The sequence below is a fragment of the Heptranchias perlo genome, chromosome 22, assembly GCF_035084215.1.
Source record: "Heptranchias perlo isolate sHepPer1 chromosome 22, sHepPer1.hap1, whole genome shotgun sequence".
Taxonomy (NCBI): Eukaryota; Metazoa; Chordata; class Chondrichthyes; order Hexanchiformes; family Hexanchidae; genus Heptranchias; species Heptranchias perlo.
The window spans coordinates 15,754,423-15,772,635 of NC_090346.1; the positions used below are offsets into that span (position 1 = coordinate 15,754,423).

An 18,213-nucleotide genomic window follows, 5' to 3' on the forward strand; every position below is an offset into this window, starting at 1 on the left:
AATAAATTACAATCGCACTCATTTCTTCGCTGTTCAATTCACAACATTTTTTTTAAAAATGTTAGCTATTTCAGATAATAGACAAAATATTTCTGTATGCTTCAGTCCAACCTGACTGCAACATTAAACCACTGTCCCTTTAAAGTTAATGGTCCCTAAAATTTAAACTGGAAATATTTCGAAGTGTTGATTAATTGCAAGAATCTCACAAAAAAGAAATAAATGAAATGAGATGAAATGGGATGGTCAACAAGATCTGTCAATCAAGCTATGCAACCAAGCAACAAATTAATTACTGCAAGGATTTCGATACAGACAAACTTCCTTATCTTCAAAACTGAATCCACCATATCCATTTGAACCTCAGGTAAAGCACACTGCCTGCATGTGAGGAACACTGTATAAATACTAATTATCGTTGTTGATTGGATTCAAATACACATATATATTTTAAAATGAAGGCAGTTCTAATTTTAATGAAATAATTATATGGACGGGAGGGAAGGGAGGTAATTTCACTGATTCTGTAACTGCAATATGCTTATAAGTAGTAATTGGACTTTCAGAACACCACATTACCCTAGTCAGAGGGGATGTCTCTCATTTAAGGACAGCCTGATATCACGATGCAGATTTGTGAAACAGCCACTGATGTGTTGAAATTCTTCTTTGTTGGGTGGGGACGAGGGCAACACGACTTCAGTTAATCCTGACCACTTTTACAAGTTAAGCCATGACTGCAGGACAAAAGGACATGGATACAAAATGGAAAAAGGCAAGTTCAGAAGCACTTCTTCAGACAAAGATTGGTCAATATCTGGAATGGTCGCCGGGAAGGGTAGTGAATTCAACAGGCAATCAGAGGATCACAGATTTTGATGGAAAGGATGATACAGATAGGTCAAAAAGCCTCCCTCAAATGTACTTACGTTTGTGATTTTTTTTCCACTTTCTCCAATTGGGTTTCCCTGCACCATACATTATCAATAACTAAAAGGATATCAGTAATCTCACTTGCAGCCTCCACCACAGCTGTTGGAGAGGTGCAAGAATGGCCTGGAAATGGCTTTTCTCTCTGTGAGGAAGTGCCTAGTCTCTCCACAGTTCCCAAGTAACTCAGCACTGTGGCCACAAAACCCTGTCCCACCACTCCACAGTAATTTGCCAGCCTCACTGTCAATACTGAGGTCACAGTGCTCTGAACTCCACTCTCCACATTTGAAATCCACCTCACTCGGTCTTACCACAACACTGGCACCAGGAGCAAAGCATCTTGTGCATTTGCAACAAGGTGCATGCAACACTCAATGTCTGTAAGTCTGGAGCCAAAATCTAATAGCCTTATAACAGAGATCACACTGGAATCAATAACTTCAGATTTTGAAGAGGTGAATACGAGATGTTCCTCACTGTTTGACTGCAGTTTATTCTTCATGTGAACTGACACCATCATCCAACAGGGGAAGCAATATGCCCTTTTAAAACTACTTGGTGTAGCAACCTCATGTGTCCTGTGACCTTTTTCTAATTCACATCCAGTTGAGTCACTCATTCTCTTTTCAACCAAGGTATCAGAAAAGAAAGATGAACAGTACTAAACAACAAAATAAACAATTTTCAAAACACACTCGCATATAATCCAAGAACTTGGGATCAAAATAAGACAGCACACCCCAAAATGGAGCTGATGGCTATAATTTCACCTAAGGATTAACATTCCCAGAAACATCAACCTTTCCAGCAGGATCTTAACGATATGGCACCAAAACTTAAATTTATAGAACAAAAAAAAGAAAGAACTTGCATTTATATAGCACCTTACATGACCTCAGGACGGCCCAAAGTGCTTTACAACCAATGAAGTACTTTTGAAATGTAGTCACTATTGCAATGTTTCATATAAAAATCATCCCATGGTGTTTTACAGGCGATGCAATGGACACCCAGCAGGAAGTAATGGAGATTTTAGGGAGATGATTAGTGGCATAGTCAGAGGTAAGTCTTTTGAAGGAGGGGGAGACAAGTAGCAAGGCAAAGAGGTTTAGGAAGGGAATTCCAGAGTGCAAGAGTGTAGTGACTGAAGGCTGTGCCATCTTGAAAGGGAAAGATTCTTTAAGAAGCAGTTGTGTTGAAAATATTAAGTCTTGCTCTCAAATATTGCTATGAGCTCACATGAGATGGGCACCACTTGTGAATGTCTAATGTTCAGAATACTGTTGCATGCTTTTGGAAACTACATGCACATATTAAACCAATGTAATTAAATTTCTTATCGGCAGAGGCTGACATTTAGACCAGGATCCAATCACTCGTGTTTCACGTGCCTCATACTGCTTTTAATCACGCTGGAGCAGTTAATGATGGGATATGCCTAAAGGGACTTATACAAAGAGCAGATTTTGAAGACTCGCTTTTCATTTTCAAAGGGATTACAGAGGAATCTGCATTTGGTTTTTACTTCAGTAGGAATTTTGATTCATTTTTATCTAACAGCATCATTTGTGATGTGTTCCCTCCATTGAGTTTGTCTTGATAACTGAACAAGTGGCTTTTTCTCCCTATATGATAATAGGATGCAGCTGGCACAACTCGAATGAAGACAGGTGTCTCTTAAATCTGACTTAGCTGGTTTCTGGGAACAGAGAAGTATCCAGTGAAGAAAAAAAAAATACGTGTGGCCATACAGAATTCAGATAATTCTATCTCCAGTTATTGCAGCACAGCCTCTACTGCAATCCCTTAAAGGATTGTCCCTGTGTAACAAGGCTTTTTCATCATACACATTTTGACAAAATGATAGAACGTAGGAAAGTACAGGACTGGAAAAACTCTGCAGTCCATCTAGTCGGTCCCAAGGTCTAACACCCTCAGTTACCCACTGTCAAATATCTATCCAATTCTCCCTTAAATTTTCCACACTATCTGCCTCCATTCATCCTTGTGAAGTCCATTCCACATGTTTACTAGTCTCTGCATAAAGCGATTAAATCTGAGCTGTCTTCACCTTCCCCCTTTTAAGCTTGACCCCATGTCCACTGGTTCTAGAGTTTGTGACAATCTCAAACATATTATTGATGTTCAAATGATCAACCCCCCTAAGGATCTTGAATACTTGAATGATATCTCCCCTGAGCCTTCTCTTCTATAGAGTAAACAATCCAAGCTCTTCAACTGCTCCTCATCGCTCAAAATGCCTGAAGTTAGGTATTGGATTTGTTGCTTTTTCTGCCTCCAATGTCTGGGCTGTATTATGTCAACCAGAATTGTACACAGTACTCCAGGTGTGGCCATACCAGTGGCCTCATCGCTACTTCCTGAGGTCTGTGCTTTCTGTCTCTCTTTGGCTAGATATCCCAAGATTTGGTTACTTTTTTCTTCTTATTGTTGTATACTGTGCTATTAGTTTCAGTGAGCTATCTAGCAACCAACAATGTATTCCCCCCCACCCAATCCCTCTCCTGTGTGTCCTGTAGCCCAGAGCCATTTAGCTTATATTCCCACTCTTCATTTCCCATCTCTCAACTTATTACCTTCAATCTGCCCACATTAAATGCTGATTGCCACTCAGCAGTACACGGTCCTAACCTATCTATACCCTTTTGCATTTGGTGCCATAATTACTTCACATCACAACATATAAAATTTATCAGAGCGAATACCAGTAAAAACTTAAAGCTATGTGAGTAATTTGTGTTCCTCCTCATAGTTCAAATTTATTTTTTGGATTTCCATATGCCAGTCGCTGGAACATGTACATATTTAGCCTGGAGTTACTCACCAGCTCTTTTTGCCAGCCTGTGGGTTGGTGTGTGTTAGGAGTTGGCGAGATGAAGAAAAACCTAGTTCCTACTGGACAGATGCGTCTTACAGTTTGGGGATGATTGGAAAGTCGGCCTATGGGAAACCATGGTTAGGAGAGTAAGAAGCACATGTCCCTCCAACACACTGAACCACCTCAGTGGTTACAAATTGCAATTTTTAAAAAATATTTCAGGAGTAATTAAAAGAAAGGAACAACTTCAGGGGGAACCAGATGAATACCTTCCTCCACAACAATCAGGTCAGCAGACATGAACAACATGTGCTGTGATTTAAACAATGGGAATTCTTCATGGGAGTCCTTTGTATTCAGCTCTCACACCTTGTGAGGTGGGGCGTTAATATCTGCAAACATTTACTTTTAATTGTTCAGCAGAATAATTAAATTTCAGTCTGTCAGCTTGCATTGGTTGTTATTTCAAATAGCTGTTTTTTGATATCTGTCTGGGTGGTTGAAATGTAAACATATGATCTCTGAACAATTTATGATGGATTGACTTGGGGAAGAAAGGCTACTGGGGTCTTCAGTTGTCAACGTAGGTTCCAAGGAAGCACTTGGTTACAATTTTTACACCTCAAATGATATTTATATATAAACCTAGTCGATCTCCTAATCACACTGGGAGTCAAGACTAAGTGTCGTGTTCAGGTGAAGTGGGGTTAGAGGGTGGGGGATAACTGGACCAGGACGCACAGATGTAATTCAGTCCCCATTTTAAAAGCATACACCCAGTTCTTATTTTGATACAATACTTCGACTTTGTATTATTTATAGTTAAATAGAAAAACTTTGGGCGATTTGGAAAGCAGAGAAGTAGAGCTGGTTGGAGTATTGCAGTATCTCTGCAGTATTAGCTGGGAGATGCAAAACTGAGGCATTACAGCATCACCACTGGCAAGAAATTGTAATTACAGTGTGAGAAGTTCACATAGGGCATGTCCATTATACAGGTGGATACAGGAATTCATAATGCAAAAAACTGACACAAAAGTGTGACAAAAAGCATGACAACAGGAAGTAATGTTTTGTAATTAGAAAGCACATGCAAGATTAATATTGGTGTACTAGGTGTCCAAACAAGACTCTCAGCATTCTGAAGGTGATTTTCCCCTCACTCCCAATTTCAATTACTAAAAAGACTGCCTTCACATGCTGAAATCTTAAATAAAAGTTGATCCTCCTGCAACAGAAATACAGAAGTAGCCCTTTGGAATGATATGAAGTGATCATCACAGCTGATCCAGTCCTCACTCAAGATCCACACAGGCACACTTTTTAGCAAGACTACGATCAGAAGCAGAAACCATCGGTGATTTTTCCTTTCCCTAGATGAAAGGAACAGAGACCATTTGTAGCATCCCTATGATTGAAATCATCAATCAAACCGAGGGCCTTCCAGTTCTGTATACCTCAGTTCCACAATGAGCAATACATTTAGCAACTGAGCCTTGGAGCTCAAACCAATCTAAACATGCAGGTTTGCCATTACTTTTAACAACGATATACTTCAAGATAGGGTGACACATTAAAAGAAAAATGAGTGAAAATCACTCATGAATCAGTGATTACTTGGCACATCTGGTTACTGCACACACTTAGAGGCACTAGCAACTGCTACCTGACATATTTGGAGGGACCAGCAATAGCCACCACGCACATTTAAAAATTTGCTGTTAGTTACACGAGCATTGACAATTCTAAACATATCCATGAGAAATATAACCCAAGCAGTAGGATCTACAATTATAAATTACTCAGATCATTCAATTTTCATCCATTTACTGATATGATAAACAGTTCTTACATATAATTGTTTAAAAACTAAACTCCTTCCCCTTCACTCCCACAGCATAGAATGTCAATGGAACAAACCGGCTCCAATCATTCCCACTGTACAGAATTCCAATGGAACAAATCCCTTTCCATTATTCTCATTTTATACCTATTTCCACCTCCTGATCCCAGCACAAGGATCTGTCAAGGGTGGGTCTGCACTGATGCAAATGGCCTGGGCCCGACAAATTTAGGAGCATTGGTCATTCAGCAGACGTTGTGTCTGTCTGGTGCCCAACGGAGGGGGGGCCTTTCTGAGAAAAATCAGCTCTTTTATGTACCAAACCATTTTCCATTTGCTAAAATTAAAGGGGAATGAACAAATAAAACATTTTTTTTTATAACCCAAAGATGGCTACAGAGAGATAAAGTCAGCAAGAGATGATGATGTTCCTTAGTTTAAAGCTATCAGGTAAAATGAAAACTACTTTTGAATCTATCAATTGTTTTTTTAAACACATATTACTCTGCCAAATGAAGCTCCATATTTAACACTTGAACACCTATCGGAAAGAACACTTGGTTAATGGGAGCAGAAAATAGAGATACAAAATACATAGAATTCAACTAGAGAAAGCAGCTTCTGATTTAAAAATATTTCACAAATGATGCGCAGTGAAAAAAAATAGTCCACATATTAATACAGCCAAGACAATATAAATGAAATCAAACTAGTCCTAATCATTATAGTGTATAAAGGAGCATTTAGACTTCAAGTTCAGCAAAGGTGCAAAGTGATTTCAGCTTTGCACCAATGCTGAACTGGCAATATAAATCCAGAGTCAGTGCCCGACCTGACTCTACAACGAAGTGGAGTGAGATGACCTGGAGGAGGTAGTCTTACACCACTTTGGTTTGACACTGCACGGAGTGTAAACCCAGTGCAGTGTCAGACTGACCTCCCTGCGAAAAGTAGCAGGATCGTTGCCCACATTCTTGACTCACCTTCTTTAAGCGCCTTGGGACATTTCACTACGTTCAAGGTGCTATATAAATGTAAGTTGTTGTTGTTTATTTTGCAAACCTACCTGACCTTGATTTAAATGTTTAGAGAGCAGAGATTTCTCCATCCCCTTTCTGAGTATTTAAATTTCTAACTTTTGGGAAACACCTCTGTACTTGCCTACACAGACCTCTTTCCTAAGAAGGCCAGTTAAAGTTTCAGCTAAGCAATGTGAACATGGATCTGCCTGGCTAGAACCTGTAATGCAGCTACTGGTCTGTTGTGTAAACGCAGCAAAAGGAAGCTTCCAACCCAAGGGACAGCATACACTTTAAAACAGAACAGGCAAAATCACACAATCGACATCTTGAATGATATATACACCTTAAATTTTGTTGCTAAGGTTATGTTGTTCTCAGATTACTTTACTTATATCATTGTTCACTTGTTCGCCCTTCGACATTGAAGAGGACAGCATAAAGTTAAGAGATTACTGCAAAGGGTACAATAAATGTGGCAATGCTGACAACCCAATAGCACAAATCACAGGAAAGCAAAGTTCATTAAATGCCAAAACTTAACATTTTGATTGAGAGACTAACTGTTGAAAAAGACCTAGCTGTTCAATAATTATTTTCTGTTTTCCTCTCCCTCCCTTTTCTACACTCTCCTCTGCAGTCTCGAGGACAGGATAGTTTTCATCTCGTGGATGTCTTCCCTCCTGGGGGTGGGGGGCACTTTAATGTGTCTCAACAGTAAATCAAACACTTGAATGTCATAGAAAGCATTGCTCTTTAGTAACTCATGGGTGAAAATGTGTTTCAACCATGAGGCTATTTTCACTGTGATCACAGGTCAGCTCCACTGTCCTTTCCCCTTTCATCGATGTCGAAATGATCTGCAGAGAGCATTGCATTGTGGAAGGAACAAGTCAACTAATAGCAAATAGAAACAGCTTTCCAACAGAATTTAAGATACATTACCGATTTTAAGTATTTCCAAATTATGATTTTTTTTTAAAAAGGTCAAGAGTAGAAATATAAGCAACAGTATGGAATTAACCAGAATCATAAATTACAACATTCCTTACCTCAATTGTTCCTTGAAATGTCTTTGAGTTAATACTGGAATGATAGGCTATCTCTGGCTCCTGCTGGTAGTGTTGCCCTGGATACGTTTTGTTGGGTAAGATTGAAGAGTTTGGGCTGTGACCGATAGTTTCCAATGGATGCTGATCCAATACATCCGAAGATGTTCCTCTCCCATAATTCTGTGCAAGGGGAGAGTGGGATGTTTGACTGAAGTCCAGGAAAGGAGGGTTCTGCAGATGGAAAGGGTAACAGTTGTTTGGTGGTAGCTCTGGAGATGGGAAAGGATAAAGGCCACATAGGGGGTATTTTGGAGGGTCTTTAACCATCCTGTCATAGAGATGAGGGGGATTTTGTTGTCCTGTATTCTGGAGCTGGTTTTGGCAATACTGATGTAGCCTGGATTGAGGTGGCATCTCTGCTAGCTCAGGGCTCCGGGGTTGATTCCATGTTGATGGCTGTTCTGTGCTGAAGCAAAAGACACAAACACCTTTGTGTACCTTCAACACGTCATATGTAAAAGTGAAAAGCAAGTGTATAGAACATCATTATCTAATCTAAAGAATCAACAGAAAAGTTGTATCAGTACATAAACTAAACTACTTTTTTTTTTAAGATTACAAAATATCCCATAAATCAACATAGATCAAGGTTGACCCAGGATAAAAGTTGGACTAATCTTCCCCGATTTAGCATGTGCAACGTTTGCGGATTATACGTTACAATGCTTAAGTTTTCAAGATTATGAAAGTTGACATAGGCAAAGCTGCAAGGGTCAAATATCATGGAACAATTAGTAAGTGAGGAGAAAGAAGGGAATTTGGGCAGACATCGTTCACCCAAAGGGTAATAGAATTATGGACGAACTTACCAGGGAACCTTATGAATGTGACCAGTGCAAATGCATTGGAGTCACTGGATACATTTCTAGGGATAGAAGGGATTGAGGGAGGTAGTAGGTAGTTGGAAATGGTCCGTCAAAAAGGGTTGTACTTGTTAGGCCTAATGGCTTTTTCCTGTTCTTAAGGATTCTAATGTTGATATGACCATTACAATCCCCTACAGGTAGGATTGTCCCAGTTACCAGTGCTTAGAGGGAAGACTGCAAACCAACCCTAAAAACATTTATACTCTTATGATATTTAGTATTCCAATTTTTAAAAAAATCACAAGAACCAGAAATATAAACTAGCTCCATGATAGTTAGTTAGTATCGTGGATAGCACGATCAGTGAGGTGGTCACACCGTAGGTAAAGATTACGCAAGCAGAAAGGAAATGGGTGACCGCCAGGCAGAGTAAAAGGACTAGGCAGGTAGAGCAGGAGTCCCCTGGGGCCATCTCCCTCTCAAACAGATATTCTGCTTTGGATACTGTTGGGGGAGATGGCTTATGAGGGGAAAGCAGCGAGAGCCAAGTTCGGGGCACCACGGGTGGCTCTGCTGCACAGGAGGGGAGGAAGAAGAGTGACAGGGCTATAGTGATAGGGGATTCAAATGCAAGGGGAACAGATAGGCGTTTCTGCAGCCACAAACGTGACTCCAGGGTGGTATGTTGCCTCCCTGGTGCTAGGGTCAAGGATGTCACGGAGCGGCTGCAGGGCATTCTGGAGGGGGAGGGTGAACAGTCAGTAGTCGTGGTCCATATTGGTACCAACGACATAGGTAAAAAAAAGGGATGAGGTCCTGCAAGGTGAATTTAAGGAGTTAGGAGATAAATTGAAAAGCAGGACTTCAAAGGTAGTGATCTCAGGATTACTACCAGTGCCACGTGCTAGTGAGAATAGGAACAGGAGAATAGACAGGATGAATGCGTGGCTGCAGGGATGGTGTAGGAGGGAGGGATTTAGATTCCTGGGACATTGGGACCGGTTCTGGGGAAGGTGGGACCTGTACAAGCGGGACGGGTTACACCCGAGCAGGACAGGGACCAATGTCCTCGCGGGGGTGTTTGCTAGTGCTGTTGGGGAAGGTTTAAACTAGAGTGGCAGGGGGATGGGAACCTGAGCGGGGAGTCAGAAGGGAATAAAGTTGAGAGCAGCAAGAGAGGGGAAGACCCAGGGGAAATCTACAATACAAATAGTACAAACAGTTGTTCAAGAACAAGTGAAAGGGAAAAGCGTAGAGCAGCGGAAAGAAAGTGTACTTTAGGCACGACAGATAAAATAAAATCTAGAAGGCGTAAGGCGATTAACCCAGCATCAAAGCTGAAGGTCAGGCTAGGGTGTGTGGCCCAACTAAGAGTTCTATATACAAATGCACGGAGTATAAGGAATAAATTAAATGAACTACAGGTTCAAATTCAAATTGGAGGGTATGACATGATAGCTATTACTGAGACTTGGCTGCAGGATGGTCAGGATTGGGAACTAATTATACCGGGTTATAAGGTCTACAGGAGAGATAGGGAAAATGGAAGAGGGGGAGGAGTAGCCTTAATGATTAGAGATGAAATCACTTCAATGATAAAGGGGGATATAACGAGAGGTAAGCAGCCAACAGAGACCTTATGGGTTGAATTGAGAAATAGGAAAGGATCTAAGACTATAGTGGGAGTTGTATTTTTTTTTTATTCGTTCACGGGATGTGGGCGTCGCTAGCGAGGCCAGCATTTATTGCCCATCCCTAATTGCCCTCGAGAAGGTGGTGGTGAGCCGCCTTCTTGAACCGCTGCAGTCCGTGTGGTGACGGTTCTCCCACAGTGCTGTTAGGAAGGGAGTTCCAGGATTTTGACCCAGCGACAATGAAGGAACGGCGATATATTTCCAAGTCGGGATGATGTGTGTGGCTTGGAGGGGAACGTGCAGGTGGTGTTGTTCCCATGTGCCTGCTGCTCTTGTCCTTCTAGATGGTAGAGGTCACGGGTTTGGGAGGTGCTGTCGGAGAAGCCTTGGCAAGTTTCTGCAGTGCATCCTGTGGATGGTACACACTGCAGCCACAGTGCGCCGGTGGTGAAGGGAGTGAATGTTTAGGGTGGTGGATGGGGTGCCAATCAAGCGGGCTGCTTTATCTTGGATGGTGTCAAACTTCTTGAGTGTTGTTGGAGCTGCACTCATCCAAGCAAGTGGAGAGTATTCCATCACACTCCTGACTTGTGCCTTGTAGATGGTGGAAAGGCTTTGGGGAGTCAGGAGGTGAGTCACTCGCCGCAGAATACCCAGCCTCTGACCTGCTCTCGTAGCCACAGTATTTATATGGCTGGTCCAGTTAAGTTTCTGGTCAATGGTGACCCCCAGGTTGTTGATGGTGGGGGATTTGGCGATGGTAATGCCGTTGAATGTCAAGGGGAGGTGGTTAGACTCTCTCTTGTTGGAGATGGTCATTGCCTGGCACTTATCTGGCGCGAATGTTACTTGCCACTTATGAGCCCAAGCCTGGATTTGTCCAGGTCTTGCTGCATGCGGGCTCGGACTGCTTCATTATCTGAGGGGTTGCGAATGGAACTGAACACTGTGCAATCATCAGCGAACATCCCCATTTCTGACCTTACGATGGAGGGAAGGTCATTGATGAAGCAGCTGAAGATGGTTGGGCCGAGGACACTGCCCTGAGGAACTCCTGCAGCAATGTCCTGGGGCTGAGATGATTGGCCTCCAACAACCACTACTATTGTATATAGGAGCCCTGGCAGCAGCTCTGAAGCGCTAGATTGTATAAATGCAGAGATTAGACAAGCGTGTAAGAAAGGCATAGTGGTCTTAATGGGGGACTTTAACCTTCACATAGATTGGGAAAAGCAGACTAGCAACTGTCAGAAAGGTAGTGACTTTCTTCAGTGTGTCCGGGATAGTTTTCTGCAGCAGTATGTCCTAGAGGCAACAAGGGGGCAAGCCATACTAGATTTAGTAATGAGTAATGAACCAGATTTAGTTAACGGCTTAACTGTGCGTGAACATCTATCCAATAGTGATCATAACATGATCGAGTTCAATGTAGTGTTTGAAAGGGATAAAAGTGAATCAGCTGCTAAGATTCTAGACTTGGGCAAGGCCGACTTCAATCGGATGAGACAGAGACTGTCCACAGTAAACTGGGCAAATCTGTTAATGGGTAAAACGACTGCTGATCAGTGGGAAATGTTTAAAGAAACATTTAACGTGATACAGAATCGGTTTATACCCCTGAGGGGCAAGAACTCTACTTGCCAAAAAAAATAGCCATGGACAACTAAAGAGGTAAGGGACAGTATAAGACATAAAGGGCATACAAAAAGGCAAAAAAATGGCACAGATCCTGGCGAATGGGAAAGATACAAAGATCAACAAAGGGTCACAAAACAGATAGTAAGGGCTACAAAAAGAGAGTATGAAAAGAAACTCGGAAGGGATATCAAAACCAATGCGAAGAACTTTTATAGTTATATTAGGAAAAAGAGGGTGGTCAGGAGCAGTGTTGGCCCCTTAAAAACTGAAAGTGGGGATATTGTCATTGACAATGGGGAAATGGTGGACATGTTGAACAATTACTTTGCGTCAGTATTTACAGTAGAAAAAGAGGATAGCATGCCGGAAATCCCAAGAAAACTTATATTGAATCAGGGACAGGGACTTGATAAAATTAACATAAGTAAAGCAACAGTAATGAAGAAAATAATAGCACTAAAGAGTGACAAATCCCCAGGACCAGATGGTTTCCATCCCAGGGTTTTAAAGGAAGTAGGTGAGCACATTGCGGATGCCCTAACTATAAACTTTCAAAGTTCTCTAGACTCAGGAACTGTCCCTCTAGATTGGAAAATTGCACATGTCACTCCACTTTTTAAGAAAGGAGAGAGAGGGAAACCGGGGAATTATAGACCAGTTAGCCTAACATCTGTTGTGGGGAAAATGCTGGAGTCTATAATTAAGGATACGGTGACTGAACACCTCGAGAATTTTCAGTTAATCAGAGAGAGCCAGCATGGATTTGTGAAAGGTCGGTCGTGCCTGACAAACCTGATTGAAATTTTTGAAGAGGTGACTAAAGTAGTGGACAGAAGAATGTCAATGGATGTTATTTATATGGACTTCCAGAAGGCATTTGATAAGGTCCCACATAAGAGACTGTTAGCTAAGATAGAAGCCCATGGAATCGAGGGAAAAGTACGGACTTGGTTAGGAAGTTGGCTGAGCGAAAGGTGACAGAGAGTAGGGATAATGGGAAGGTACTCACATTGGCAAGATGTGACTAGCGGAGTCCCGCAGGGATCTGTCTTGGGGCCTCAATTATTCACAATATTTATTAACGACTTAGATGAAGGCATAGAAAGTCTCATATCTAAGTTTGACGATGATTGGTGGCATTGTAAGCAGTGGAGATGAAAACATAAAATTACAAAGCAATATTGATAGATTAGGTGAATGGGCAAAACTGTGGCAAATGGAATTCAATGTAGACAAATGTGAGGTCATCCACTTTGGATCAAAAAAGGATAGAACAGGGTACTTTCTAAATGGTAAAAAGTTAAAAACAGTGGATGTCCAAAGGGACTGAGGGGTTCAGGTACATAGATCATTGAAGTGTCATGAACAGGTGCAGAAAATAATCAAGAAGGCAAATGGAATGTTGGCCTTTATATCTAGAGGACTAGAGTACAAGGGGGCAGAAGTTATGCTGCAGCTATACAAAACCCCGGTTAGACCGCACATGGAGTACTGTGAGCAGTTCTGGGCACCGCACCTTCGGAAGGACATATTGGCCTTGGAGGGAGTGCAGTGTAGGTTTACTAGAATGATACCCGGACTTCAAGGATTAAGTTACGAGGAGAGATTACACAAATTGGGGTTGTATTCTCTAGAGTTTCGAAGGTTAAGGGGTGATCTGATCGAAGTTTATAAGATATTAAGGGGAACAGATAGGGTGGATAGAGAGAAACTATTTCCACTGGTTAGGGATTTTAGGAGTAGGGGGCACAGTCTAAAAATTAGAGCCAGACCTTTCAGGAGCGAGATTAGAAAACATTTCTACACACAAAGGGTTGTAGAAGTTTGGAATTCTCTTCCGCAAACGGCAATTGATACTAGCTCAATTGCTAAATTTAAATGTGAGATAGATAGCTTTTTGGCAACCAAAGGTATTAAGGGATATGGGCCAAAGGCAGGTATATGGAGTTAGATCACAGATCAGCCATGATCTTATCAAATGGCGGAGCAGGCACGAGGGGCTGAATGGCCTACTCCTGTTCCTATGTTCCTAACCCTTGCTATACCGTCCACAACTTAGTTTACTGGAGCACAAGCTTGCTTTTCAGGTGCAAGAACTTGGGGTGTGGGAGAGGGGATTAGGGCAGGGGTGAAGAGGATTGAAGAGGGAGATAGGATAGGCCAGACATTAAGGTTAAAAGGGTGCATTTTCCTGAAGTCAGAAAATCAGTCAATACAAAGTAATTGTCCTATACTTCCATTGAGGAGTGTCATTGGCAGAAACCTGGGAGCAAGATACCCATGCTGGCTATCATGTGTGGCTTGGGAAGAACTATAGCAAATAGAAACGTAAAGAAATATATTAGAATATTGAAAGCACACACTTACCTCTTCTGTACAAATACTGGGATGTCTCCATGCAGTTCTCCTATATGACTGTAGGATGGCTGCAGACTGAACTTGGAAGCATGCTCCTGAAGCAGGGCTTTGTGTGCATTTGGAGAGTGCAGAGCACCACCGCAGTCGAGCAGTTCATGCACTGGATTTGAGTAACTGTGTTCAGTCCACTGGCTGAGTCTGGAATGGAGCCTATTACTCTTCTGAACATGGGCCTTCAACAAGGAATTTGTTGTGCCTGGGAAAAATTTATGACAACGTTTCATCTTAGTTCCCAAACAATTTCCACAAAGAAAAATTGACTGATTAAGAAATACAGTAGCTTAGAGAATTTACTATCCAACAAATAAACCAGTGTGTGAGTGAGTGAGTGAGTGAGTAAAGGAGAAGAGGAAAAGGGATGAAAGGGCTTAAATTTTGCTTTCCCTACAATGCAAATTCACTTCAACTTGAATAATTGATGCCTGCAACACCACAAGGGAGTGGAGTGGGAAAATTGACTTTTTGGTATCTAGTTTACCTCTTGGAAATTCCAGGCAACTTGTTCAAAAACCAGACTGTCTAGTCCAAAGTAATTTGTTGGCCATCCTACTGAAGAAGGGATCCTGCTGCTGGCAAACGCTGCAAGTATATTAACTTTAAAATAAAGCCTTAGAACATAACATAAGAAATAGGAGCAGGAGTAGGCCATGCAGCCCTTCTAGCCTGCTCCACCATTCAATAAGATCATAGCTGATCTTCGACTTCAACTCCACTTTCCCGCCTGATCCCCATATCCCTTGATTCCCCAAGAGTCCAAAAATCTATCCATCTCAGCCTTATACTCAATATACTCAATGACTCAGCATCCACAGCCCTTTGGGGTGGAGAATACCAAAGATTTACAACCCTCAGTGAAGAAATTCCTCCTCATCTCAGTCTTAAATGGCCGACTCCTTATCCCATGACTATGCCCCCTAGTTCTAGACTCTCCAGCCAGCTTCATAACCAGGTTCTATTTCTAGCTCCTCTAAACCACTGTGGTTGGTTAACTGCCCTGTGAAGTTGCCTAGCAAGCCACTCAGTTGTATTATCCCTTCTCAGGGCAACTAGGGATGGGCAATAAATGCTGGCCTTACCAGCGATGCCCACATCCTGAAAATGAATAACAAAAAGAAAACCAATCAGAAGGCCAGAATAAATAAATAATTTTGCTAAATCTGAACACAATTTTTTTTTGTATCAGTGTAAATCATCAAATTCGCAATTAAGTGTGCACTGTTAAACTTCTGATGGTTAAAACGTCCTTCATTAACACCTAAGTCAAAGGCCTCAATGCAGAAAGAAACAACTTAGATTTATATAGTGCCTAATCATGTACTCAGGACATCCTAAAATGCTTTATACCCCATTCATTTTTTTTGAAGCGCAGTCACTATTGTTATCTAAGCAAACGCTGCAGCCATTTTGAACACAGCAAAGATGGTTTTCACATCCACTTGAACAGGCAGACTTTGGTTTAACATCTCACTTGAAAGATGACACCCCACTCAGTGCTGCATTGGAGTGTCAGTCTAGATTATGTGCTCTAATCTTGGAGTGGGGCATGAACCCACAACCTACCGACTTATACCTTAATAATATTATTGTTCAGATTATCTTATTCCTCCTTGTTCACATACTCTGCCCTACTGGACCTTGACATTCAGCAAAATATGCCCATTAACAGGGGGAATAGCAAACTGAAGTCTAAAAAATTGTCGCACAGATTATAAAAACTTAGAATATGGATTTAGTAAGGAATATTACTTGGCACAGTTGAAGTTTTCCATTCGCAATTTCAGTTGAGAATTTACTTTAATATAGAACCATCAAATTTAGCACAAATAGGTGATATATTACAGCTATTATTAGGCTCAATTACAGGCACAGAGATGGACAATGACTGTTACAGTACTTGCTCATAACAAGCTTCATTAAACTTAGTTTATAAAACAAGATCCACCACCAAAAATTAAACCAGCCAGATAAATGCATGTGTTATTTCACTAATGCTCATGTGTCTTGCTGTGCTTGCTGAAAAAACACACATCCTTGAAATGTTTCCCTCCCCCTCCCTAATTTTCTATCCTCGAAAGTACTGACCTACGCTGGGGTGCCAGATTCCTTTCAGTATTTTGAGAAAAATGGCCTTTCATCACAGGTTTTTTTCTGTTCGGCTGTGTGTCTGACGCATGCAGAAACCTATCACCTTGTTTAAGAGACTTCAAAATTAGCTACTGAGATATCCACACAGGAGTTTCTGTTTGCCTGATGTGTGGGGCACATTCTCTACTCACAGGGATACACATCAAGTCCAGAAAGCTTATGCACAGGTTGGCTATAGTCCAAGATTTAAGAAACCTCAAATTTGCGCAGGAGTAATACCGGAGTTAAATGGGTTAAAACTACACACCTTACCAGCACAAAGCAGTGGTCAGCTTCCTGCTGTTTATCACAATTACCCTAATCATTACTGCATTGATTTGTTGAGTGAGAAGAACCCCAGTGCCCAGCGACATCCTGCAGCTCCAGGTCTCATTAATGAGCCAGGTTGGCTGGTCAATCAGAATACCCTGGAGCACTACGGACCTCCCTGGTACAGATATTACATCTGTGTCGGCCACGGAAGGTTGATTGGATTCTAACCTTCCATTTATTTTGGAGCCATCTTAACTTCAAAGGGGCCCCTTCTTACCTCCCTGCTCCACCGCCACCACCACCCCACCCCGCCCCGGTCCATATCCTCCTTAGTAGGTTAGTCTCTAGTTATTTTTCATGTGTGAGCCTAGACAAAAAGGCTCCCAGCAGACTATTCAACTGCGGGTAACATCACACCTGAGCATGATCCTCTCTTCACCTGATGTGCACGTATATACACCAGTATGTTTACACGCGCGCACACACATGTACACATCACAAATGGAACCTCAAATGATTCTTCCTCAGTCCAGGGGCATTGAAGCCAAATCTAGCATCCCCAATGGTACCTTAGCTGAGGTCAGCTAACTCAGCACAGACAAGTGATCATATCAGTGACCATCCTGGTTCGTAGAGGGTCAGTTCCACAGTGAGCAGCATCTTCACCAATTAAGCTTTTTGGGGAGTCTTTGAAAAGTCTTAATGTCAACAAAGCTTCAGAAACTTACCCAAGAGAGCTTGCCCTCGAAGAGCATGATCATGCTCATCAAAGTGAACATGTTGAGCCCCATGGTGCTTGGAGAGATTGGTTGGACTGGATGCTGAAGCAGGCAGCTGGTGATGAAGTGCCACGTGGGGCGACAGCTGACTTCTGCTGCTATTCTCGAACTGAGGTGGCAGCGCTGCTTGGGCCTGGATGTAACAAGAGTGGCCCTGAATCTGTCCTGGAGAAAGTGGGGAAACTGAAGAATGTTTCTGGGGACTGCACAGATTTTGCTGGTTAAAGGGTCTACTGGAGCTCGGAATGTTCTGTGAACAAAAGCCTTGCTGTGACATCAACTGTGAGTAGGCCTGATCATGAATGTGTTTGTGACCAGGACTAAACTTCATAGTGGTAGTCATGTTCATCAAGTTGTCAGAAAGCCACACAGGCCCACCTTGAACCTGAAAGAGAAAATAAACAGGAAATCATAGAACGCATATATATTTCACAAAGAGACCGAGGGCCTACAAAATGCTTCAAGACAAAGTATTATGATTGATTTGGATGAGTCGTTGTGTTCTGTTCTTAGCTTATCAATTGGCTTCGTCATTCAATTCAGTACATGGAAATGAAAATGGAATGGTTCTTTCACTGATAAGAATACGTTCTCTCAGGCAAATCTGAATGTGCAGCTTGTTCTTTGAATCCAATTGAGGACTGAGGCCATTGTTTTGGGCTGAACTACAACAAAGTGAAGCATGCCAGACATATTAAACATGACTGAAAGAAAATCTGTTTGCAGCAAATCTAACAGCACAGTATATTCAGGAAATTCCTTAGCTTAGCCATACTAACATGGGAAGCACCAAGT

The 18,213-nt window shown here is 41.9% G+C and overlaps 1 protein-coding gene across 1 annotated transcript in view; it reads right to left on the bottom strand.

Annotated features, from left to right (window-relative positions):
- Positions 1-18,213, bottom strand: part of LOC137340518 (probable helicase with zinc finger domain) — a 223,433-nt gene that overhangs the window by 25,252 nt on the left and 179,968 nt on the right. The window contains exons 26-28 of the mRNA XM_068003017.1: positions 17,368-17,803; positions 14,192-14,438; positions 7,687-8,152 (exon numbers count right to left, since the gene is read on the bottom strand). Coding sequence (XP_067859118.1) covers positions 7,687-8,152; positions 14,192-14,438; positions 17,368-17,803 — 1,149 coding nt within the window. The remainder of the gene's footprint in view (positions 1-7,686; positions 8,153-14,191; positions 14,439-17,367; positions 17,804-18,213) is intronic.